We start from the raw sequence: 27,556 nt of genomic DNA on the forward strand, positions 1-27,556 counted from the left end.
ATACTTAAATTTCATCTATTTTGGATTCTTTTTCTTGTTTTTAACCTATAAATCTAAGATTTCCCTCCTATATTTCTGTCTGTATGTAATGTTTTTGTAAGATATCAAATGGTTTTGTAAGATATCAAAATAGTAATACCCAGTTTGATACCTATTTGTCCTCACAGTGAGTTAAAAGCAAGTTCCTTTCCTTTTGATGAAATTATTTAAAAAATTTAAGCATTCTAAAGAATTTAATAAGAAAAATGATTAATAACGTTTTGTTTAGGCAAAAAATAAAACTTTAATGATATTTTCCTCTACAAAGGAGATTTTCAATATTGTTATCAGATGAAAGATAAAGAAAGAATACTTAAATGCTGTTTAATGGGTTATATATTTTTAAGAGTACATAGATTTTCTGGACATAGAGAAAGAAAAATGTGTTAACTTGCAGTTGGAGTTCACAAAAATGAATCTTTGTATAATTATAGGCCTGATAAACAATATAGATTATATATTAAAACAGTATCACTTATGGTAGTATAATATTTTCTAATGAAATTGTCTATGTAAAAACATTATTTTCATTTCTGGGCCCACTGCAAGGTAGCAAATAGTTTTGGCAAAGCTAAAATTGAGCATCATAAATGTATACAAAGCTGAATTACTTCTTACATGGTCAAGATGGAAGAATTTGTAATTTTCTTGTGATTTGTCAAAACAAGATTAGCCCTCTGGGGATTTGGATCAACACTGTCCATGCAATGAAAACTAGGTTCTATTATACAAATTCATCAGTCATTGTGAACTCTCTGGATTTCTTTCATTGCAGAAAAATCATTGAGAAAATCAGTAGGAGAAAATTCAGCTGAGACAGTACAAGAAAATGTGAATATTGGTCCAATCATTTCTGACAGACTGATTTGTGACATAACTATATACATAGTGAGCTTTTCACTAACTATTTTCTTGCTATTGTCGTGGGGAAATCTAAATTCTTATAATTCCACAAATACACCTATAAACAGAATACATTTGAAAGGAAAAAGTATTTAGCTTTCTCAAAAAGTATGCAGAATATGAGAGAAAAGCAAATATAATCTGAATTATTTTAAAGAAAAAAAAAATGCTTCCATATGAATGGCCAAAGTCTTGGCTGTAAAACTGGCCTTTGGCAATACACACATGAAGTCTTTAAACTGTGTATAAATTTAGCTGCATTTTAGTTTCTATTAAATTTATTTGTTTTCTCCTTTTCTGGAGAGAGAGAGTTAATATTATGTCAGTTCAACTGGAAGAATTTTGAGTAAAAAGGAACACAAAAAATTAATAATTGGAACATTAGAAAGTAATTTCAATGACCACAACAGACTGTCAGTTCATAAAACTTCATCATTTAAAACAAGAGAGAAATATTTGGACTTTCAAAGTGAAAATTATGGGATAATCTAGATTTATATATATTTTTCCTTTGGCTGTATGTTTTACTATGAGTAAAATAATTTTATTTAGAATTATGGTATTTTGTAAATAATTTTTACATTTTTCTACAACTAATATACATTATCGCATCATTCTAAGAAATCGTTTTAATGAAAAAACATACAAAGTAATGCAAGAAAACGTGAAAAGTTAAATAATATTTTTTTAACTTGTAACTCATTTGAATTTCCTATAATAAAAATGCTATACATTTATAGTCCCTGAAAAAGCATAACATTTTGTTGTAAATTTAACAGTAAAGAAGAATCATCGGTACCATCAGATGAGAATAACTTTGAGAATTCAAAGGTTACAGGTAATATTTCCTTAATTTTTAAACAGAATATATTTCTTTTGTTAAAGCCTACAACTGGAACAATCTTACATAGGTACAATTATCTTAACTTTTCAGATATCTATGTCCCAACAATTGTTTGTTCTCATGAGGACAAGGAAGATTTGGAAACCAGTAATCAAAACGTAAAAGATGTAAACAGGGAACAGGATGAACGTAATGAAAAAGAATTAGAGCCGATGGTAAGTATTCTGGCTGCCAAGGTATTAGAGAAGATGAATCCATTTACGCTTCAAAGACGCTGCAATGTCTGCTTTTCAACAGCTTCAACTAATATAATTTGCAAATGTGAAAGCATAGCCTATTCTGTCTTTGCGTCTCTGGCTTCATCAACAAGGCTAGTGATTTGATTTCAGTATGTTACTTCAGGTCTCTGCAGTGGCAAATTAATGACATTCATTTCTTATCTCTTTACCAGCGGCTCTGAGTAACAGTTTGTAGGAATTACAGAAGAGGTAGCGCTATCCTGATGTGCATTTCTAATCTTTGTGACAAGTGTACACTTATAAACTCGTCTGTAAAATGAGAGGGCTGGACTGGATGATTGTTAGGGTTCTGTCCAGCTCTACAAATCTGATTCTTGCATTTAGCAGCTTTTTTTTTAACTTACTTCCATCTTTGTGAGAATCTCTAAGTTTTATATCATTGGAAAGTATTAAATTACCAAATGAGGATAAAATAGCTTGTGTCATAATTTTAAAACAGGAAACAAATTTAGAACTGTACAATTTAGTATTAAATTTGTTATCATAAATTTCACACTTTGTGAACATTCAATCTATTTGGGACTTTTAGGGGGATGGTTTAGATAGCATTTTTATCACAAAGGAAGAAATAGGAGTAAATGAGTCACATAATGCAATTTATCCTTTACTGTATTTGGTTGGAGCTCATATCATTAGGATACATGGATTCATAATCATCGAAGATTAAAATGACATTTGCCTCTTCAAGTGTCAGTGCTGAAACAGAAAAGAAATAGAGCTCATCTCTTTCCCCACACATTCTACCCTTTCTATAGCGATATGGAAGCTGCATCACTAAAGTATGCAATTTACTTTGCTCCAACTTTAAGAAACTACAAAGTTGTCACCCACTGTGTGAATTCTCACCAGCTGAAAGTTAACACAGCCATTTTTTTCAAACCACAGAATATAATGAAAGGACTCTGAAAAATCACATACTTCACCAATACACCTCATTACAATGAGCAGGCACAAATATAAAGTTTGTTTAGAAGTTACTGAGATTGTACGTCCAATAAATGAACAGGGAGCTGTAATTTAGATGCTAATTTGCTCCATGCTGACGTTAATGCATAAAACAATGAAGCTCTATAATAGATGGAAATACAACCAAATCTGTGGAACCCACAGGCATTGGCTTACAAGACAGCTGTGCAGTTGACAAGTAACATGAGCCTTATGTGAGAAGAAGGGGAAAACGTAAGATTTGCATATAATTATTGAGATCATGCAAATGTCAGTTATGAGGAGAAAAAAAAACACAGGCATCTCACTGTTAAATCCTGACAGTTGGCATCACTGAAGAGCTCAAATACATTTGAGTACCAGTTGGCAGAGGGTCATTAAAACAGAATTTGCAGAGACATTAACTCCCTCACTTTTCTTTGAGTGACGTTTTGCTATTAATAGTTTGCAGAGGCTTTGCAGAAAACATATTAATAAGAGAAACTATAATAGGGGCACCTACAGCAAGTGTAAATGCAGCAAGGGGCATCTAGGAAGCTGCTCTCTAATTGATTAGCATGGAGCTATCAATGTGTATATCCTAAGTGAGGAGAAAGTGCAATGACAAGCAAGAATAGTTGAATAATACAATGTGATATTTGGAAGCTGGGAAGGAGAGTTATTAATTTTGGCCCCTTTTCTTATTAATCTCATTCCTAAGTCATAGCCTACAAGAATCTCCCCCAAACATTCATCTTTCAGAATTTGTGCAAAATCTACAAATGAAATGAATCGAGGAAATCTACCAGATAATCACTACCCAAGTTAATGAATCCTATCTAACTTGCTTTGTCAATTTAAAAACAATAAAAATCATTATTTTTGTTGTTTTTACCCCTTAAGATAAACCAACACTTGCTAAGAAGTTCTGCTTCTGGAGATGAAAAGAATACAGTCAATTTTCCAAATAACGCTGAGAGATTAGAGAAGAGGCAAGTCCATGATGATGTGTACACTGACTTGTTTAAAAGGCCTTTGTCTTCAAGTTCATCGGCAGAAAGATCCTTAAAGGGAGATTTTTACCACAAGGAAAAATATTTCTCAGGAAATGAGCACACTTACCCACCTTCAGAAGAATTTACTTCAGACACAGGAGAAGTCAAGCTGTCGCTGGGAAATACTAGCAGTGATGAAGTAGTACAGTTATATAGTGGCAGCAAAGAACTGGATGATAATGCTAATCCAGCCAAAGTGAGAGGCAGAGTGCAAATGTCTTGTCCCTCTGCAGACCAACTAATGGCAGACAACCTTAACAAAAAACCTGAAGGAGAAGCTAAAGAAACTGCAGTAAAAGATTGGGAATGTTTAAGAGGTGACTTTCACTTGGATTTCCATTCAGAAAAATTGACAGAAAAAGGATCTTCCAAGAAAGATTATGGCAATGGTAAGAATGAGGAGGAGGAGCAAAGAATATCCTTAGGTGTTAATGAAAAACAAAGCAAACGTTTTCAATCAGTCTTACATGACCAAGAAAGAAAGACGAGCCACTCTGAAATAAGTGAGGAAGGGATGGGAGCCAGTAACAGAGACCTAACTGCTCTGCTGAGTAAAGACACTGCAACTCATGACCAGTCAGTCAGAGCAGATACGTTTCATTCACCAAGGACAAATCTAAGCCTGGAGGAAACTGTGTCAGCAACCTCAGACTGTGATCTCTTGGCTAGCAAAGTCACGACTCTAGGAGGGATGCCTGGTCAAGCTGGTTCACCAAGAAATGGAAATATTTTGAGGAATAAGTACCTTTTCCAAGCTGAAGAAGAAAAACCAGTTTGGATTAATCCTGAAGATCAGAATAAGAACACACAGCATAAACAAAGTTGGAATGTTCTGGAAAGTCAGGAAAGAGCAAGAGGGAGTAAGACAACTATAACAGACCAGTCCATAGAAAAAGCAGATTGTGAAGACATGTGGGGGAAAAGAGATGATACAAGGAGCTTGAAAGCTAATCTTACAGAAGAATTGTTTACCTGCCAAGAAACAGCAAGCTGTGAACTGTCTTCTCTAGCTGATCATGGTATTACTAAGAAAGCAGAAGCAGGTACAGCTTATATAATTAAGACAACATCGGAAAGTACTCTAGAATGCATGTCTGCTAGAGAAAAAGCAATAATTGCTGAGCTACCTCAAGAGACAGCACAAAGTGACAGGCCCATCGAAGTAAAGGAAACAGCGTTTGATCCACATGAAGGGAGAAATGATGATTCACATGATACCCTTTGTCAACGAGATACAGTAGGTGTAATCTATGACAACGATTTTGAAAAGGAGTCATGTTCAGGTATTTGTAATGTACACGTAGATGAAAAGGAGAAGGAAGAAACCATAGCTATGTACAACCCTGGGAAGACACATGACAGGAAGAAATGTGTCACTGGGAATACAACATCTGTAGAAGAATCCTCACAGGTCATTACAGACAATCAAAAAGCAGCCTCAAAACTAGGTTTACATTTGGGAATGTTACCAACAGACAAAAAAATATTTCCAGAAAATAGAGATCCCGAGCAGGTCCAAGAATTATCAAAGAAAACAATTACAGATGTCACTATTCATTCTTCTTTAAACTCAGACACTAATAGAACTTCTCAGAATGGCTCTCAGGTTTCCAATCACCGTGCTAAAAGTTCAGTGTCCTCTCATGAACAGGCCTCTACTATAGAGCATGCAGTTACCACCATGCCTCTCCAATCTATTTCTTCTAAATCAGAATTTAATTGTAATCCAACAAGTGAAATCCAGGGTACTGAAAAGCACTCTCATCCTGCATCTCCACTGGAAGAAGTTTCCAAAAGTTCAGGAATAGTGACATCAGATAGTACAAAGGAAAGATGTATAGGCCAGATTGTCAAACAAGGGGAACACAGTGTGGAGAAACCTCTAGGGCCAACGATTTTAATCAGTGAAGCTTCTGAGAACATAGAAGGGGTAAGGCATGAAAATGAAGGATTAATAAACTCTGGACAATCACCGTACTCTTCAGGCAACAAGGAATCTGACAGCCCTGCTTCTGATAGTCTCCCTGCCCAGGAAAGTCAATCTCAAAGTGAATCTCTGCTTTCAAAATACATCAACTCTAAAGTACCTTACTTCCTTTTGTTTCTGATATTTCTTGTAACCATCTATCAGTATGACTTAATGATTGGCCTGGCATTCTACCTTTTTTCATTGTACTGGCTATCCTGGGAAGGGGGAAGACAAAAAGAGTCTGTCAAAAAGAAGTAACCTCAGCACTATCATTACTCTCTCTTAAAAGATAAGCTATTTAGCCCCAAACATTTGGATTGGTGAAAGAGACTATTCATTGTTCAAAGAGCCAGTGCAGTTTTTCTCTTGAAGGATCATTTAAAAAGGAATGCGTATGAAGTTTGCTCCTTCATATAAGTAATTATTCTATATAGGACCATTATATTTGGATCATTAAATACCTATATGAATATGAGATCTGAAGCACGTCAAGTTGAAATTAGGTACAGCTGTTGCTCCTTAGCAGGCTATGAAGTTTCAATGCTTCATGTCTCTTCACTACTTAAAGTGCCATTTCTTGCATTCATTTCTTTTGCAGTAAAGCTTCATTTTTTTCCCTGAGCGTATTTTTCCCTCTGTGGTTTTTAAAAATAGATAAAACATGGACAATGACAGAGGACTCTTTTTGGTCTTTGAATATTGACTATGAAATTTGCATTTACCACTGTATCACTTATCAGCACATTCTGATAAATCAAATCTTTCAACTTTAAGTTCATATTTTTAAGAACAACATCCAAGCGTAGATTTAAGTTGAAGAAACACATTGTGTACCTGAATAACAATACACATATATACGTTTTATCTCCTGCATACCTACAAAGTCAGGGCATTTGTAAGCCAAATTTGACAAAGACCGAAGCAATTAAGAGATGATCTTTCAGTTTTACAAAATTTGGGGGATGGCCTTTCTTTAAGCAATATTTTTTCTCTTTTAAAGGAAGATTGTATAAGACAGTTGAACAACTTTGACGTCAACTATTATTCAGAGCTGGAAATTTAAATGAAAAGTTCCACAAGCATTGCTTCAGAATGAATTTGTACCTATAAAGCATTAAATGATAATAATTAAAAAAAAGATTTACAAACGAACTACTCGGTTTTTTTTTGTCTTCAAGTAAATTTTTAACTTTCCTCACTATAAAATAATAAATTATTCCCCAAGGTGCTTTAAGAGAATAAACAACTAATCGTTGGTGATAGTCATTATACAGTTACCAAGTTGTTAAATGATAACTCAAATTTTAAAAAGTCAAATAGGCAGACAAGGAGATCTTCTGATAGAGAAATGAATATCCAATATACCAGTGACTGGTTGCTGCTATTAGCTATGGCTAAGTATGTGAAATAATGGAATAATCATTTTAGTCACACAGGTGTAATGAAAATATTACTATACAATTAATTTCAACAACTATTTATTAAGTGACTCTTGCCTGGAGAATCCCATGGAGGGAGGAGGCTGGTAGGCTATAGTTCATGGGGTCACAAAGAGTCGGACACGACTGAGCGACTTCACTTCAAAGTATGCAAAATCTTGTGCTTTGTTCTCCAGCAGACCACTTCCTTTGATACCCCAAACAGCTAATCCTCAGGGAGGAGGCATCAATAAATAATTTGATGCTTTTGGCTTGGTTAGAAATATGGGACAGAGTCACACTGAGGGAGCCCATTTGAGTGATTTCTTTTTAACAGGAACTTCTTTCATAGAGAAGGTAACACTGATCTTCAGAGAGAAAAGGTAATCTGTTTATTAACATATAAAGGTAAATTCAATGACTAACACTTGTATATACCATCCTATACTCCTAAGAAACACGCATGTATGGGAAGACAACATGAGAATGAAGCATTCAAACTGACTTTCATGTGGTAGTAGATAATTTCCTTAATTTTCTTAGGTTTAAGATAATTTTCTTAATTTCTTAATTAGGTACACAACTATTTCCAAATCCCTTAATTGCATGCTTGACTCAAGTCCCACTGAAACTGAATGCTTGACTTTAACTTCTTAGTTGAACAAATACAAACATCCTGAAGTAGAACTAAGAGCAAATATTTGATTGTTTGAGAAAGCATATTTTCATTAAATACAAGTGGGATACTGTAGGCTGTACTTAGAATATTATCTCTAAAATTGCTATCTTGATAATTTTGTTGACAGGTCTATATTACAACAAAGATAAAGTTAGCATTCTTCAGTTCTGAATGACTTGGTTTTTGCATTCTACCTTTAAGAGTTTCAGTCAATATGCAATGTCTTATTAACGCAAAGAACACTATATTACTTATGAACACAGGTGTCTGAACTGTAACTATTTTCTTATACATAAAAGAATGTAATGACTTTAATCTCTTTTATTTGACTTTAACATTAACTTACTAAACCTTCTCATGCATACTTGCAATACTACAAAGAAGTTTCAAAGGGCTTAAAATACGTCATGTGTACTTCAGTGCAGGCAAAAAAGAAATAATCAGTGGTTTAACTGATTTTGCAATGACCACTTGTGAAGAATTGGAAATAAAATCATAAGACTTATGAAACTATTGCTAGGTGGAGGGGAGGTAGATTTTTGCAACCCATTTTGGTCAGATCACTATGTTGAACAAGAAAAGTGGATCTCAGGAAGAACTGGCAGCCCCTGGTTAATAAAGATTTTACTCTGAACCATCATAACAAGGGTCACCTTTATAAGCTTAGCTGCCTTCATCATGTCCCCTCAAGTATTGGTTAAGAGCCAAAAGAGGATGTGGCATGAGAATAAACAAAAAGAAGTGTATTATTGCACATCTGTTTCTATAGTGGGTAAGAAATGTGATGTAATAACCATCACCTTTTATCTTGCTGGGCTTCTGACTATTAGAAACAAAGTTCTAAAAATTAATTGATGAGTCAAGCAGGTGTAGGTAGTACAATCAAATATCTTTTACAAATCACATCTACATAAGCCACCAACATCTCAACAAATTTTTCAATGTAAGAATAAATGAGCCAATGAGATGACATTCATCTCTCAACCTTCAAGAATATTGACTTAATGCTATATATATATACTATCATCATTTTGTAAGAGAGATAGGATCATATTTTATATGTCATCATAAGCCAATCTTCTGGTTAAATGGAAAACTTAAAAATATCCAGAAATAAGTAAATTTTTTCCCAGATAACACTCATGATACTTTCTTAGTAATTTTTTAGTCGTGGAATATTATTTTATATTGCCAGACCTGCTATCTTTATTAGGCTCAATTTTTCCATATAAATTTTGGCGAAAAAAGCAAACAAAACAAAACAAAAAATGAGCAGGGGAACTAGTGAAGATGCAGGCAAGAGAGCAGCCACCCCCAGAGTCAGTTCATCTACTGAACTCTGAAACCTTTAAACTTTTCAGAGTGAATGCAGAAATTGAACTAGGCAATAAAGATTGTGGTTGCTAATTAAGTTCTGTCTTAGCTGATTCTGTGGAACTGAGGAATAGGATCTACTGTGATTCTGCAACAAGGTAAGAAAAGAATAGGGAAGGACATGCTCTTCCAACATCTACGCAGTTGTACTCCTACATGAAGAGAACAGCTTAAAAAGTTACTTTTATTTATTTAATTTGCTTAATTTTTTTCTATTTCAGAAATAATTCATAATAAAACACAGAAATGTAAGTTACTTTTCATCTTTTAAAAATGGATTCAGTCACTAATAAAATATATTTCCATAATTTTACCCAAACCTCTTTAAAGAGCTAATCAAATTTTTACTAGCTTTGAACATGTTTTATAAGGAATGTCATTACTATACTGTGCTAAAACCTTATTAAGCAAACAAACTCTTTAAAAAGTTCAGTATTTTTATTTTGTGTCAATTCTATATTTGTTAGATACCTACATACTACCTTCATTTGTCAGATATGAATCAATGTATTATATGAAAATTTAAGAAAAAATGAGCTAAGTCTTTCCCTAATATATTCAATTCTTTTATTCAAGATAGTAAAGAGTAGTGTGGGTAAGTCAAAAGTGGATTACAGAGAAATCATTTTTGTTTTGCTGAGACGACGCCAAGACTCGATTTTGCAGCATACTTCAATGTCTAATTAAGTTACTGGTCTTAGTTGGAATCAGTGCATTGTCCTTATCACCTCATCTGAACCATGCACCCCTAATTTCCATCGCTCTTTGCTTCAAGTCTTCTGTCAGCTAAGTAGCTCACACTGTCCCAAGAACATGCCATGTTCATCTGTTCCTCTGTGTCTGCTCATGTACACGTCTTTGTCTGGAAGATTTCCGTTACCTTTCCTCCTCTCCTCATTCCCAACTCTGTACATTTTTCTATGGACCACTTTAATCCTTGTGAAGTCTTCTACTATTTCAGTTGGTGGTGTCTCTTCATTTTCAGGTCTCTTATGACACTAACTGTTGTGCAGGCACCAGTAATTTGACTAATTATCCTAACTGGACTGCCTGTTTATTTAGGAGAGGAACATGAAATCTTCCATCCTATCACTTCACAAGGTCTAGTTTGTAGGAATCCATAGTCAATACTTGTGGATAGAATAGAATTGTAGCAATATCTTTTTCTTATCCTATCCCTGAAATGCAGACAGGATATTCTGAGATCTGATTAGCAAGGCTAAAATGTTTTTGTATTAATAAGCTACCAAACACAATATAGAAAAAGGCAAAGAAAATGCATCTACAAGACAGAGTAGTGCAGTGGATTTGGGATGTGGGAAAGAGGAAAAAAAAATCTTTTCTCTCATACCTCTTCGCAATTAAATTGTGTTTTATATTAATTCTTCCTGGCACAGGAAACATTCCCTTCATTCTATTTCATGGGAAATATTATATTGATTATTTGTTAAAAGAATAATAATGAATACCTTAACTCGCTGGCTAATATGAAAACTAATAGAAAAAGGCATGTCTTCAAATAAAGAAGCTTAGTAGATTAAAAACCAACAGACATCACAAGGTATAAAGTGTAAGAAACTCAATCTTCCCAACTGCTGCCATGCCCTTCAAAAATGGCTGATCTCTCAATTTCACACCTGTTCTGCATGTCAACTTTTAGGATGCACAAACAGAACAACTAGCAAAGATAGTAAGTAGATTTTTATAAATGGAAATATTTGCCTGATTAGCACATGAGATTATCTATATATAACTCAAACATGCACACATATGCATGCACACACACACACATAAATACGTGTATTCTAAGATCTAATAAATGACAGTAATGATAGTAAACTAGTAAACAGTCTACTAATAGCATATGGAGTGATATAGTAGTGAATATAATATAATATATAAAAGGTTTATCTTTTCTTTGAACAGGCTCATTCTATTATATTTAGACATGAAGTTAATTTTTATTGATTGATTGATTGATTTTTGGCCATAGTATATAAAATCTTAGTTTCCCAACCAGGGATTGAATCTGGACCCCTTGTATTGAAGTGTGGAGTCTTAGCACTAGACCATCAGGGAAGTTCCTAAATATGAAATTAAAATAACACAAAGCTAAGCCTGTTTAGCAGGTAGAGTCTAAAGGAAAGCAGTATATGGCCTAGAAATGTAGTAGCAAGGCATTTAGCAGTTTAAGACCAGTAGACCATTCTTTAAGCTCAAGATTTAAAAAAAAAGCCAGATACATGTCTAGTCTATTGTAGAATTCATCAATATTATATATCAGTTGACTTCATTTTGATTGGAAGCAGATTTAAAATTCCCTAAAGATACACTCTAGAAAACATAATTTCAAACAACCGAGACAGAGGGTTTAAAAAAATCACTATACAAGGTTAGAAATTCTCTTTGTAAACACTTAACCCATAACCCACTTTTAATAATTCTATGTAGGTAGCTTTTATGTACAGTTAATAAAAATTTTTAGCGTAGAGTATTTATGAATATATAATACATCTAAACCATTTTTACACATACAGTCTACAAATGATATTTGCTACTACATATTAAGTAATTCTTCACAGTTTATCCATAAATCTTTGGGAATTCAGTTGTCATTTTTCATTATGCACCTGAACTTTCTGTGTTTAATGAAACAATTCTAAGCCCTACCTAAGAAAGAGAATAAAAGCTAAAGAAAAGATAATTTATTTCCTATCTTCACAGATATGGGCAGGTATATTTTAAATACATCTTTACTCTTTGAAAATTGGAAAGAAAAATAAGATAATCACATGTAAGAATTAAAGATTTTAAAATTAAAAAAAAATTAAAAAAAAGAGATTATAAACGTCATTCATATTTATTTCATAGTCTTTGGTGTTTGAGATCAGGCATATTTTAAGCTTTTTTTCCTCCCATTTGAATTCTTTGGCCTACATGATCTTACTCCCATGTTGAAATTAGTATTTAAGTGCAGCATGTTAATGTTTTATTACATGAATAAGTAAACAAATCAGTTGTAGCCTGAATCTTTGAGTATAACATCTATATCTGTATCTTTATTGATCTATGCATGTGAGGTTCAACTTTTAATGATAATAGGTAGTAATAGTTATAATGACTATTATTATTACACTATAATAGCCACCTCTTGAGTGTTAAATATAATTGGCCACTGATTTAAGTTCTTTATGTGAAAAACTCATTCATGTTTTACAACTTCATGAGAGAAGTTACTGTTACTTTTCCATTTTATAGACAGAAATAAATGCAAAAAGGCTAGTTTTCCCAAGGTCATATGCTGGCACAGATTAAGACTCCAACAGTCTTTCCCCAGAGTTGATCCTCTTGAACATTATACCATGTTGTTCCTTCAATTTAGATATACCAAGTTATCTTAGAAACTGTACTTATATGTTACCATGCTGCATGGTGCCATACTAGTATATAAGTATATTACATACTGCGAGATATCTCTCCCACAGATGATCATATCTTTGTAACGCTCTTGTAAAGTTCCTAAAAATATTCAGTTCTCATCAATTTATTCAAATGACCTAAAAAAATACACACTGACCTCCTTCCAAGCCACAAGCTTTGTGCTGGTCCCAAATCTTGCCTAGTTTGAATATAGTGAAGATAGAGTTCAATAATTAACTGCAATAGCTTGTTGCCAGTTCAACAGTAGAGTTAAGATCTAGGAACAGAAGTGGAACAAAGGAAGGACTATTTGGTCCTGTGCGGACTCTGCTTCTTATATTCAGTATTTCATAAATGTATTATCTTTACACCACTATAATTTTTGGTATCAAGGAAATCACAATAAAACCTTCCAAATGTCCCATTGTAACTGGTGTACTACATAACAACTACAATGAAGATACATGTTGATGTGACTGGTATAGTGCTTATTTATGATTGATGTCTCAGTGTAATTATTACCAGCATTCCTTTCACTTTCAAAAGCAATGTGATTTGGATGAAAAATGAGAAAGTCAGCCTAAAAGTCCAAGAAAATATCCTGCTAATAGGTGTATTTCACTCTGTGTCCAAGAATAAAGGGGGAACTTCCCATATGAATGTCATCTATAACCTACTGGCAGAATTCCTGTCCTTAGGTTTGTATAGTATAATTCAGATATACTATTCCCTGGTCAGCCTAGGTAAAGAAGAACAACGTTTCTGCAGATTCAGTATTGCAGAGGGCAATTTAAAAAAAAAGTAGGGATGTTTTGTAAAGAATGTGCTGGTCAAAATCCATTAGAGAGAAGTCATTTACATTACTGACACTGGATAATCACAACACTTTGGAATCTGATACTATAGCCTAAAGCCTACTGAGACGGCTCAGAATATGATAATTCCATCATTCAGTATAGTAAAAGTAGAACAAGAAGAAAGAGACTTATGCCCAAGTTGTGGAAGCCATTGCATGTTACTCAAAATTATAATGGCATATGTTGCTGGAAACTTTATTATGAGTATATGTGTTGTTCATAATTTGTAAGAGGAACAAAATTTTTGTACATAAACTACATATTCAGTTCAGTTCAGTTCAGTTCAGTCGCTCAGTCATGTCTGACTCTGCGACCCCATGAATCGCAGCATGCCAGGCCTCCCTGTACTGATATTTAATAATCATGAGGCAAGACAGTAGTATTTTAACAGCAAAATAATTAAAATATAAACAAATAATCACAAATAACCAATAAGAGACAAAGACATTTTAAGGCAGAATGAGTGTCACTCCACCTAGTTTTGGCCTTTACAATAACCTTCACTTTCGGCCTCACTTCACACAGGTGCGCTGTGCTAACATAGTGAATGATATTGGATCAGCATTTCTTTCACTTCTGCTTAAAGGGTGTGCATTGGAACCTTATCCAAAGAACAACTATCATAATTTAAGACTGCAAAATATATTCATAATGAATGAATGGCAAAAAGCTAGCATAGTTGTCCTTATTGTTATTTAGTCACTAAGTTGTGTCCAACTCTTTGCAATCCCATGGACTGGAGCCCACCACATTCTCTGTTCATGAGATTTCCCAGGCAAGAATACTGAGGTGGATTGTCATTTTCTCCTTCAGGGGATCTTCCTGACCCAGGGATTGAACCCACATCTACTATGTCCCTTGCATTGGTAGGTGGATTCTTTATCACCAAGACAGCTAGCAAGATGCATAGTCCCTAAAATAGAATTCTCCAAAGGTAGTCTTGCATCCTGAATATATATATCCACAAGTTAACTGTTAGAGTTCCCTGGATCTCAGTTCTTAACTCCTAGAAGAGAGAAATTTATTCAGATGTTCATTCTAGATGCAATCCATTGTTTCCCAGTAACTGGAGGCAGAGGGTGATGGACTCTGTAAGGGAAGTGTCTGTAGGTTCTTGAAGGGTAGGTAGGAATATGGAATTTGTAATGTGTGTTTCTAAAGTGCTGATTTTTATATTTTATAGATATATTTCTGCCTCTCTTTTTCATTTTGTAGATTTATATGGCCCAAATTTCTATAGATTTATAGTAGATATTGATACGAGGTAAGGCAAATTCCTACACATTGTTCTTTAAAACTCTGTAACGCTTGTCTTTTGCTGTGCTTCCACATAAATTATAGGATCAGCTTATCAAAGTTTCATGAAAAGATTAATTTTTAATGGAATTTTACTGAATGTACATATTAATTTGGGCTTCCCTGGTGACTCAGATGGTAAAGAATCCGCCTACCATGTGGGATACCTGGGTTCGAACCCTGGATTGGGAAGATCCTCTGGAGGAGGGCATAGCAACCCACTCCAGTATTCTTGCCTGGAGACTCCCCAGGGACAGAGGAGCCTGGTGGACTACAGTCCATGGGGTCACAAAGAGTTGGACATGACTGAGCAACTAAGCACAGCACATACATTAATTTGAGGAGAATTGACATTAAAAATATTTTTTAAATTAAAATATTGTTTTTCCATCCAAAAGAATAATATATTTCTTATTCATTTCTGTTCCTTCAATTATGATTCCAAAATATTCTCCATAAATACATTGCATGTTTACTATTAGATATACTCCTAAATCTTGGAGGAAGAAATGGTGACCCATTTCAGTATTCTTGTCCAGAAAATCCCATGGAGAGAGAAGTCTGGAGGGCTACAGTCCATAGGGTCACCACACTCCATAAATGCCTTATGGATTTTTTTATTATTATTTTGAATGAACCATTTTCCCTATAATATCTTCCTTGGGGAAATTATTGATATTTTGTAATGCTTGATTTTTATTTGTCACTTATTCAACTACTTTGCCAAAGTTTCTCACTAGTTCTACTAGTTATTAGTTTAATATTTTGATTATTATGGCAACAATGCATAAAACACTATTGAGTTTTATATGTCCTTTTATGTTATGCCTCTTGCCAAATTCTATCATTAGTACAACTAGTTTGTGTTATGTTTAATTCACTTCTATTTTCTTTTTCTTGTCTTCTTGAGATAAATGCATATCCTATTTATTTTTAATCCTTTCTCTTAAAAAAAGTTCATATAAACCAAATATTTTTAACCATGTTCAGTTGATTTTGAGATAACAACCTATATCTTAAAAACATATATGTGTGTGTGTATACATATATGCAATATTTAAACATTTTAATTCCCTTTATTTCCTGTTTCCCATAATTTCCAGTGTAATTTAACACCTTAGTTATTTAACAAGACATTTAATTTTTTATGATATTTTATAATTGGTACAAATTACATTACACCACTGTCATAGAACGTGGTTGACAGCCATTGTTTGAAGTGATATTTTCTTTGTGATCTACTGTGTAATTAGTCTACGTACACACTCTTTTTTGGGTAGAGTTCTCTATGTATTTATTAGGTCATGTTTCATAAATCTGTTGCTCAAAATATATTCAAAGTCTAGAAAATACCTCATGCACCTATTGTCAACTAATTTATGGCAGAGGAGGCAAGAATATACCATAAGAAAAAGACAGTCTCTTCAATAAGTGGTGCTGGGTAAATTGGACAGCTACCAGCAAAAGAATGAAATCAGAACATTCTCTGACACTATACAGAAAAATAAACTCAAAATAGATTAAGGACCTAAATGCAAGATGGGACACTATAAAACTCTTATAGGAAAACAGAACACTGTGACATACATGGCAACAAGATCTTTTTTGACCCATCTCCTAGAGTAATGAAAATAAAAACAAAAATAAACAAATAGGATTTAATTAAAATTAAATGCTTTTGCACAGCCAAGAAAACCATAAGCAAAATGAAAAGACAACCCACAGAAAGAGAAAATATTTGCAAAGAAAGTGACTGACAAGGGATTAATCTCCAATATATACAAACAGATCATGCAGCTCAACATCAGAAATACAAGCAACCCAATAAAAAAAAAAGGGTGGAAGATCTAAACAGATATCTATATATACGTGACAGGTTAAAGCAAATCAAGCAACAACCAAAAAAACCTGTGACTTACTTTAATTTAAAACTGTACATGGTATTCTCTACTTGCTAGAAATTTGATATTTGGAAAGAAGAAAATACAGTCAGCCCTTTGTATCTGCATATCCATGGATTCAACCAAAGGATGGAAAATAATTGAAAAAAATTCCATGAAATTCCAGAAAACAAAACTCGAATTTGCCACCCATCTTCAACTATTTACATAGCACTACATTATATTTGAGCATTCCTAGTGGCTTGGCCAGTAAACAATCTGCCTGCAGTGCAGGAGGCCTGGGTTGATCCCTGGGTCAAGAAGATCCCTTGGAGAAGGAAATGGCAACCCAGTCTAGTATTCTAGCCTGGAGAATTCCAGGGACAGAGAAGCTTTGCAGGCAACAGTCCATGAGGTCACAAAGAGTTGGATGTGACTGAGTGACTAACACTACAGTATGTATGCATAGACATCTTCCAAAATAGACATACAGATGGCTGAGACAATTGAAAGATGCTCAGCATCGCTAATTATTAGAGAAATGCAAGTCAGAAAAACAATGAGATATTACCTCATACCAGTCAGCAAACATCATCAAAATATCTACAAACAATAAATACTGGAGAGGGAGTACAGAAAAGGGAACCCTCCTACACTGTTGGTGGAAATATAAATCGGTACAGTCAGTATAGAGAACAGTATGGAGGTTCCTTTAAAAAATAAAAGCAGAGCTACCATTTGATCCAGTAATTCCACTCCTGGGCATATATCTGAAGAAAGCCATAATTCGAAAAGATACATGCTCATTGCAACTCTATTTACCATAGCTAGGACAATGAAGCTATCTAAATGTCTATCAACAGAGGAATGAAAGAAGATGTGGGGGCTTCCCTAGTGGCTCAGCAGTAAAGAATCCACCTGCCAAATGCAGGAGACGCAGGATTGAACCCTCTGGGAAGATCCCACGTGCTGCAGAGCAACTAAGCTCATGAGCCACATCTACGGAGCCTGAGCTCTAGTCCAGGAGCCACAGCTACTGAGACCACGTGCTGCAACTACTGAAGCCTACGTGTCCTAGAGCTCATGTTCTGCAACCAGAGAAGGCATCACAGTGAGAAGCCCATGCACCACAAGCAGAGAGCAGCCCCTGCTTGCTGCAGCTAGAGAAAAGCCTACACAACAACAAAGACCCAGCACAGCCACAAATAAATACATAAAAATTATTTAAAAAAAAAGAATGTGTGGTACATATACACAACGGAACATAGCTATTAGAGAACAAAATGATGTCATTTGCAATGATATGGATGCACCTAGAGATTGTCATACCGAGTGAAGTAAGTCAGACAGAGAAAGACAAATATCATACAATATACCTTACATGTGGAATCCAGACAAATGGTACAAGTAAGCCTATTTACAAAACAAAAATAGAGTCACACATGTATAAAACAAACCTACAGTTACCAAGGGGTAAGGCGGGAGGAATACACTGGGAAATTGGGATTGAGGTATACACAACTATATATGAAATAGGTAAGTAATAAGAACCTGTTATATAACAGGTGACTCTACTCGACTCTATAATGACCTACATGGTAATAGAATCTATAAAGAAAGGTCACATGTTTGTCTATTTCATTGTGCTGTACAACAGAATCTAACACAACACTGTAAATCAACTGTACTTCAATAAAAGTATGGTTTAATTCTAACTAATATTTAGCCTGCTTTGACAATCATTATTTCAATTTTCCTAATGCTATGAAATTATCCATTTCTTCTTGTAATTGTGCTAGTTTTGCTTTAAATATTTAACACTCTTAGCTTTCAGTTGCAAATAAAATGCAAATTTTACCATTTTTAGTGACTTTTTCCTGTATTATTGTACATGGCATTCTTATTAATAATTGCCTTAAATTATATGCCATCAGATATTAATATTGATGTACTGGGTTTCTTATGATTAGTGCGGTTTTCCTCATCACTTTATATCTCTTGCAGTTATACTTTAAAAATACAACCTATAATCTGTCTTTTAACACAGGAGTTTGAGCCATTCATAGTATTTTGATTAGGTAATACATTTGGACTTATCTTTGCCATGTTATTTTGAGTTTCTATTTAAAATTGTTCTTCTCCCTCTGTCCTGTATTCTTAATGAATTTCTTGAAATACCCTTCTAATTCAGTAGTTGTGTCTTCTACTCTGTCTAATAGGAGTTATTTTTCATTTTAATAACAATGATTTTTATTTAAATATACAGAATTTGTTTTTTTTCATACTTAGCCATTTTCATTTATTCTTCTTCAAAAAATAATTCTGTACACCTGAAACTAAATCAATATTGCAAATTAGAAAATATTGTAAAAGCATGTTCAAACTATCACACAATTGCACTCATCTCACATGCTAGTAAGGTAATGCTCAAAATTCTCCAAGCCAGGCTTCAACAGTACATGAACCATGAACTTCCAGATGTTCAAGCTGGATTTAGACAAGGCAGAAAAACCAGAGATCAAATTGCCAACATCTACTGGATCATTGAAAAAGCGACAGAGTTCCAGAAAAATATCTGCTTTATTGATTAAACCAAAGTCTTTGACTGTGTAGATCACAACAAACTGTGGAAAATTCTTCAAGAGATGGGAATACTAGATCATGGCATCCGGTCCCATCACTTCATGCCTAATAGATGGGAAACAATGGAAATTGTGACAGACTTTATTTCGGGGGACTCTAAAATCACTGCAGATGGTGACTGCAGCCATGAAATTAAAAGACACTTGCTCCTTGGAAGAAAAACTATGACCACCCTAGACAGCATTTTTAAAAGCAGAGAAATTATTTTGCTGACAAAGGTCCATCTAGTTAAAGCTATGGTTTTGCCAGTAGTCATGTATGGATGTGAGAGTTGGACTATAAGGAAAACTGAGCAACGAAGAATTGATGCTTTTGAACTGTGGTGTTGGAGAAGATTCTCAAGAGTCCTTTGGACTGCAATGATGCAAGGAGATCAAACCAGTCAGTCCTAAAGGAAATAAGTCCTGAACATTCATTGGAAGGACTGATGCTGAAGCTGAAATCCCAATACTTTGGCCACCTGATGCGAAGAACTGACTCATTGGAAAAGACCCTGATGTTGGGGAAGATTGAAGGCAAGAGGAGAAGGGGACGACCGAGTATGAGATGGTTGGATGGCATCACCAATTTGATGGCCATGAGTTTGAGCTAGCTCCAGGAGTTGGTGATAGACAGAGAGGCCTGGTGTGCTGCAGTCCATGGGGTTGCCTAGAGTCGGATATGACTGAGTAACTGAACTGAACTGAACTGTTATGCGAAGTTAATTTCTTGAATATTTATGATGGATCCATAAATCACACCATTATATATCCTTTTGTGGACTTCAAAATGTGTAGAGCTTATATTTAAAAATGATCATGTTTGAAAGGGAAGGAAATGATCTATTACTAGAGGGTCTTGAACATTTGATAAAATGCTGGTTTCACTATGACCTAAGTATTCTCTAGGGTTTGAAAGCTACATGGCCAAATTACTGGTGCAATCACACACCATTTGTCCTGAAATTCAAGTTCATGTGTTTGAATTAGTTGATACTAGTTTTTCTCATATTCCTCCTTGTAGCAGGGAAATTGAACATGGGTTGTGCAAGAGAATACAATGTCATTGAGAAACCTGAGAGAAAAAATTCAACTTTTGGATTTTTAGGCTTTATCTTTGCCACTTTCATATTACATCCCACTCTCCTCCTTTTTATTTCTATCTTTGCCCCTTTGAGTATATTACATATCAAGATGACCTCAGACATGAAAATGTATATACATGTAAATTTAAGGACTAGGTCAAGGCAGATTAGTGTTTGCTATGGTTCCACTAAAGTATAATCTCACTGAAATATGAAATACCACCTAATATTATATAGATTATTCTTATTAAATGACTAGAGAAAAGAGATTAAAAAATTATTTCAGTGGCTAAAACCATATTAGCCAAAGACTGATTTAGACTACTCTCACGTTTTAGTTTCAAAAGTCATGACCAAATTGAACCACATCAAAATACTTCATTGCAATCTCACTATTGGATATTTATGCCGCTCTACTGAACCACACCGTGGAGTACGGCTGAGTTAACAAGTTATCCAGTCCTGACAATTATAAAATTGCTTGCATCTTATTCAGAGAAGGCCTGGTATATATTTATTTTTCATTACAGGAAAATACATTTTTATGGATTACCTCATCAAAAACATGCTGTAATATTACCTATAAAATTGAGTATGCTTCCTCAGATAACGAAACAATTCTTGTATGGGAAAAAATTGAATTAAGTTGGGATTTTACTAGAATATTGAGTAAATACTTCATCTTTCATATGTCAATGCTACCTGAGGACCTTCAGAGAATTTTTTCCTTCCAACTTATAAATTAAAATTCTACTGTAGATGTGACCAAGTAGATTCCCTGAGAATATTCCTGAGTATATTCCCACTCAGGTCTTTCAAAGTATCCTTCTGACCACAAGGATAGTTTTTAGAATAATTTAGGTAAAGTCAGTAGAAAGATCGAGTTCAAAACACAAAAGTTTAGACAACCATATGTTTTATTATGAGAAAAAAGTTAGTAATTCTATAGCTATTTCTCACATTATTGCAACTACAACTGACCATAACTATTTCCTAAAGTAATAGATGTTAGTTAATTGCTATGTAAGTTTACAAGTACACAATTCTGTGAAAATGATAATCCGGGGGGCATTGGGAATGATTTCACAGAGAAGCTGGCTCATTAGCAAGTTCTTAAAGCTAGAATAGGATTTTGATAGGAAGTGAGAAAGTAAGAAGTGTTTTACCCAAGAGGGTTGAATTAATTTAACTCAACAAGTAATTAGAACAAACTATAATATACAGGGTTAACTTCTAATCAGCACTGCTATGTGCTTAGCACTACTCTAAATATTTAACATGAATTATCTGGTTTAATCTATTAAAAAATACATGTGTTAGGCACTATTAATATTTTCATTTTATAGATAGAGCCCTGAGGCACAGAGAGATCACTCAGCTATTAAGTGGTACTATCAGGATTCAATTCAGAGCAGCCAGCTCCAGAGCCCGCACTGTTAAAAACGAGGATCCTGGAGTCAACAGCCTGGCTTCACATTCTGGCTTCATCTACAACACTGCGGTTAGTTCCTGGCCCCCCTGGGTAAGTGCCTGGATTGCTGTTGTTTAGTTGCTCAGTCATGTTAGACTCTTTGTGACCCCATGTACTACTGTAGCCCACCAGGCTCCACTGTTCATGGGATATTAAAGGTAAGAATATTGAAGTGGGTTGCCATTTCCTACTCCAGGGGATCTCCCTGATTCAGGGATTGAACCTGCATCTCCTGCTTGGCAGGCAGATTCTTTGCCACTGAGCCACCTGGGAAGCCTGGATAAATGTTAACTATTTTAATTATGTTTATTGTTATTAATAATGAACTTCTCTGTCATTGCTACTTCTCTGTGGCTATATGAAAGTTATTCAGTGTACTGTAGATGATACAAACATGCCAGATTGAAAGTCTTAGTCTTCAATAAACTTTAAACCCAGCAGTATAATAGGCTAAGTATAGGGGAGATTAATTTCAACTGGATGAGATTAAGGAAGACCCCAGAGGTGGTTTCTGATCAGAACATAGGATGGTTATACTTACAGTTGAAGACACAAGAGGGAAGGCTTACAGGATCAGAGGACCCTGTGCACAAAGGCACAGTGTTTTAGAAATGTTCAGAATGTGTTTGGAGACTAGCTTAACTCATATTTACTTTAAGGGAGAGGAGAGCAGTGAGTGCAAAGGCAGGAAAGCAGGCCTTAAGTTCATGTCTCCTGGAGCCCTGAAGTGGTCTTTAAACAAAGCAGTGGCAGTTCAAAGGCATTTCTGGAACACATTTTAGTAACAAGACACAGAGTAGATAAAGAGAGGGCAGGGTTACTAATATAGACATGAAAACTAATTCAGGCTTGCTGCCACCATTTTATTCCACCTTCATAATTCTAACTAAAATTTGATTAATTTTGTGTGTGTGCTGGACTATTTTGGTCCTCAGTTTCTCACCTACAGAATTAGGGAGTAAAAATTGATAAATATACGATCATTAGCTTCTAGAAGTCATGGACTCCCTATGCTTGACTTTGTGCCTGAATACTTTCACATGTAATTTTTGTTCATGATGTGTGCTGTGCTTAGTTGCTAGGTTATGTCCAACTCTTTGCAACCCCATGGACTGGGGCCTGCCAGGCTCCTCTGACCATGGGGATTCTCCAGGCAAAAATATTGGAGTGGATTGCCATGTCCTCCTCCAGAGGGTCTTCCCAATCCAAGGATCGAACCCAGGTATCCCACATTGCAGGTGTATTCTTTACCATCTGAGCCACCAGGGAAGCCCAAGAATATAGGAGTGGGTAGCCTATCCCTTCTGCAGGAGATCTTCCTGACTCATGAACCAGGGTCTCCTGCATTACAGGTGGATTCTTTTATCTGCGGAGTTATCAGGGTTCATGATAGTGGTCACAAATATGAATATCTTCCCTCTCTAAGTAAATACTGATTTTATTTAATATTTCTATCCATTTAGCACATAACCCTATATTATTATTACCTTATTTTCATTTCTTCTCAATTAAAGTTCATTAAAGACCATATTTTATACTCCTATATATGAACACATTAGCATATGATATAAGCACAAATAAATTGTATTTGATTGATTTGATTAGTTGATTAACGGCAATATGATATTCTATGTTTTGATTATATTCCTTTACCAGTAGTCAAAAAATTTACCAAATTAAGCTTTTAGAACCAATTCTGTATGTGAAATTAAAAGGTTAATTTATTTTACTATCACTGCTTATGTAAACTAAAAATTTGCCATTATTTCTGTCGTATGTATTTTTATATCTCATCTTCAAAACTGGGAGAGGTACCACAAAAAAGAGTGGAAGAGGATTTTTTTTCCCTCAAAATAAATATACAAATCCACATGGTAAGAAACAATCAAACAAAGTTTACTTTTAAGATTCTGAAAAGTCTAAATATTTTATCTATTCCAAGTAAGGAGAACTGGCCTCAAGTTAAATGGCTTCTATTTGGGAACTTTTGTTGTGATTTTTACATTGACCATATATAGTCGCATTGCTCTTTGGACTAGAGTAAAACACAGTATTCCTTGATAGTTGAAGTGTGAATGTCCCCTAGATACTTTAAGATGCTACAGCAAACAAAGTCCTGTTGGTCTGAAAAGCCACAAGAAGCAAATCTTAAAACTAATTATGGTTCTTCTGCTGAGAGTTTCTTCAAGAGTCACTTTCCAATTTCTGTCAAACATTTGCAGTTCTAGTACAAATACATTTATACTTTTTCAGAATCAATGCATATCAACCTCAGGATAATGTTTGCTTTTCACTGTGAAACAGAGAAAGGTTGTGAAGAAACTTCCAAGGAATTAAAATATTAACTCTTAATATCCTATTTTAATTTTGCAAAAACCTAATGGACCCACTCTTAACCATCATACAGTTACACAATTATCTGAAAGATTTAGAATGATCTCATTGTCAATTTGGGCTTTGAAGAAAACAAAATCAGGTTCATTAAAATGTTTCATAAAAACTCTCTGAACTGATAGTATTGCCAATCTAAACTTTAGTGGATCATCACTAACCATTCTTTATTCTGGTTACTTTTATTACCTTTCCCCACAGAAAGAGCAGCAATATGTTCCCTGTATTTTTTTCTGACCATCACAGCTGAGGCAGAAGTGGCTGTAAATGACACATCTCCCTAGTCAAGAGTTGCATGGACTTTCAACATTTAAGGTGTCTCTGCTGACACCATTTGTTGTTGTTGTTTAGAAAAGGAAGAAAATTGAATTCAGTCCAGTTTGTCTCTATTCATGTCTTAATATTTGTTCAAAGAGAAGAAGCAAAATCAATCAAACTCTAATTGAGCCATTTTCACCAATTATCAATAGAAACTTATTATTTAAAAATCAACATTTGGTACTTAGGCAAATGCCATATATTATAAGAATTATATGAATAAAAACCTTGAATTTGTGTTAGATTGTGAAATGCAGATGTTAATTGTCACCATCTCAACTAAATAATTCATAGAAGACATCTCTTGTGGCTTCTAATATATTAACCACCTGAATGAATGAAGGGTACTATTTAGAATTCACTAACATATCCAATAAAATGTGTAAAGTAAGTTCTATTAACTAGGTTTACATAATGCATTTTTCTTGACAATCATACCTCTTATGATATTCAAGGATATATCTGCTTTATACAATGTAAATGAATGACTCACTTATTTTTTTCTTGTTTCATTGTCATTTGACTGAACCCCACAGTTATATCCAATAAGAAGTAAGTTTAAAATTTAGTTTCTGTCAACTATTTTCCACTAGCAAACATAGTGACTCACCTTCCAAATAAAAGCATATCAACATGAAAGTTTCCCAAGGGTATATTCTAGGTCATAATCTTTATGTTAATGAATTCCTTACTGAATAGTAAATGGTAAGAATATATTAACTTATTCCTCTAACACATTACCTGTCAGCAGGTAATTATCCATCAAAACCTAAACAGAGAGAGAGATTGCCCTGTGACACCAGTGACCCCTGCAGGTAAAATTAAGGAAAAAACGTACACTGTAATTGGACAAAAGATACCACTGCCTATCTCAACGTAGCAAGATAATGCCAAAGCATAACATTTACCAGTAACTCCCCATAAGACTTGTTATTATTATTTTCTAGTTGCCATTGGAGATTTTTAAATCTGTGGAATATATCAAGCATACATTTTTGTATTTTATTAGCTATTTTTAACTCATTTACATTTTGCATATCATGACAGTTTCTAGAGAACCTTGTCCAAATACAGAAAAGCTATTTAGAGTTACTTGATTAAGGATTTGAAAGAGATAACAAACAGTCATCTGGTTTATCCGAAAGAATGATAATTAATTTCAATAACCAGCATATGTATTCTGAAGAATTCCCAGTGAGATAAATAATATTTACACATTATAGAAAAAGATGGCTAAGTGGCATTTACATTGCAAAGCTGGAAAACGTTCCCAAAGTATCTGTTTCTCGGCATTATACTGTCAGACAGGGTGAAGTCAGGTTCAGGAAAGGTCACACAACCGCTATGTATACTTTAAGTCTCAACTTAATAGCATACATTCAATGACCACTCACTTATTTAACAAGTAGGAAATGTTTACATATGTCTTGGGCTGCGTCCTGAAGAGATACAAAAAATAGCCAACAATAAACATGGGGGATTTTTTAAAAGAATAATCCATCACATTCATAGTTTAAATAAATGCCATTTGATATTCTGATTGTAATAGACACCAATTCAAACATTTCATATATATAATTGAGTCATTATTTGTAGTACTTATATCAACATTAAAATTCCGCAACAACCTATGAAAGGTATAAACAATTTTTATAGCTACACTTTTTTTTTCACCTTAAGAGTTATCTTTAAAAAAAATGTGCTTTGGAATTTACTATTAAGTGTAGTTTTGTTTTTTATATTCTCCATTACCTCATGTAAAATGCAGAAGAATGATGATTTTTGTTACTCTTAGAATATAATGAAGGAGGGCTATGGTCAAGTATTGCTTTTAAAAGAGCTATCAGTCAACTATAGAACTCCTAAAATCTTAATGTTGTTCCTTAGCCACATAACAAAAAACAAAAGCAGAACATTCAATATCTTGCTAGTTCCCTGACTTCTGTCACATGCTAGTAAGCAGACTGACAACAACATAAGTGTATTAAAAATCCACCAGGAGTTCACAAGGAAACCAAGTGTTAAGTGCTTATTAATTTTTCCCACAAACAGTTAATAAACATCGTTTATATATACAGGCAATGAGAAGGAACCTGGGTATATTGTGGTCAACAAAACAGATATATTCTCTGTATTCACAGGGCTTACAGTCTAAAGGGGAACTGATAATAACAGGTAAATGAATAAATAATAAAAGGTATAAAGTCTTCTTAAGGAAATAGTGCAGAAGGTTAGAGAATGACATGGTTGGAATCTATATTAAAAGAGTAAACAAGGAAGGCATCCCTCCAAATTTGAGCTGAGGCCAGTAAACAGAAGGAATAGCCCTTGAAGAGGAGACGGAATAACATGAGCGGAGGACCCAGGAAGGGAAGGAACTTGCTCTTGTTGAGGGACTATTGAGAACTACAAAGTAGCCGGTGTGGCAGTAAGGCATGTGCTGGACAGCCCGGCAAAAGAACTGAATCAAGACGAGGCAGCTTCTTATGAACCACAATGAGGAGGCTGAATCTCACTTAATGTGTAATGGACGTCAGGTAGAGATCAACAGAACCGTCCCTTGCTGCTGTGTAATGATAATTCATGGATGGAAATAATAGGAACAAGGGGAGAACAAAGAGGATGGTACAGTAGATAAAAGCTAACTCTTACCATTAAAACAAATTATTTCCTCAGGTTCCTGTAAATGGATCAGGCATAGGGATATTGTCTT

The 27,556-nt window shown here is 34.5% G+C and overlaps 1 protein-coding gene across 1 annotated transcript in view; it reads left to right on the forward strand.

The window, feature by feature from the left end:
* Positions 1 to 6,291, forward strand: part of PPP1R3A (protein phosphatase 1 regulatory subunit 3A) — a 39,020-nt gene extending 32,729 nt beyond the window's left edge. The window contains exons 2-4 of the mRNA XM_068972301.1: positions 1,722 to 1,780; positions 1,877 to 2,001; positions 3,913 to 6,291. Of these exons, the coding sequence (XP_068828402.1) occupies positions 1,722 to 1,780; positions 1,877 to 2,001; positions 3,913 to 6,291 (2,563 nt within the window). The remainder of the gene's footprint in view (positions 1 to 1,721; positions 1,781 to 1,876; positions 2,002 to 3,912) is intronic.
* Positions 6,292 to 27,556: the final 21,265 nt, after the last annotated feature.

This window comes from Capricornis sumatraensis, chromosome 5 (assembly GCF_032405125.1).
Source record: "Capricornis sumatraensis isolate serow.1 chromosome 5, serow.2, whole genome shotgun sequence".
In the NCBI taxonomy this organism is placed as follows: Eukaryota; Metazoa; Chordata; class Mammalia; order Artiodactyla; family Bovidae; genus Capricornis; species Capricornis sumatraensis.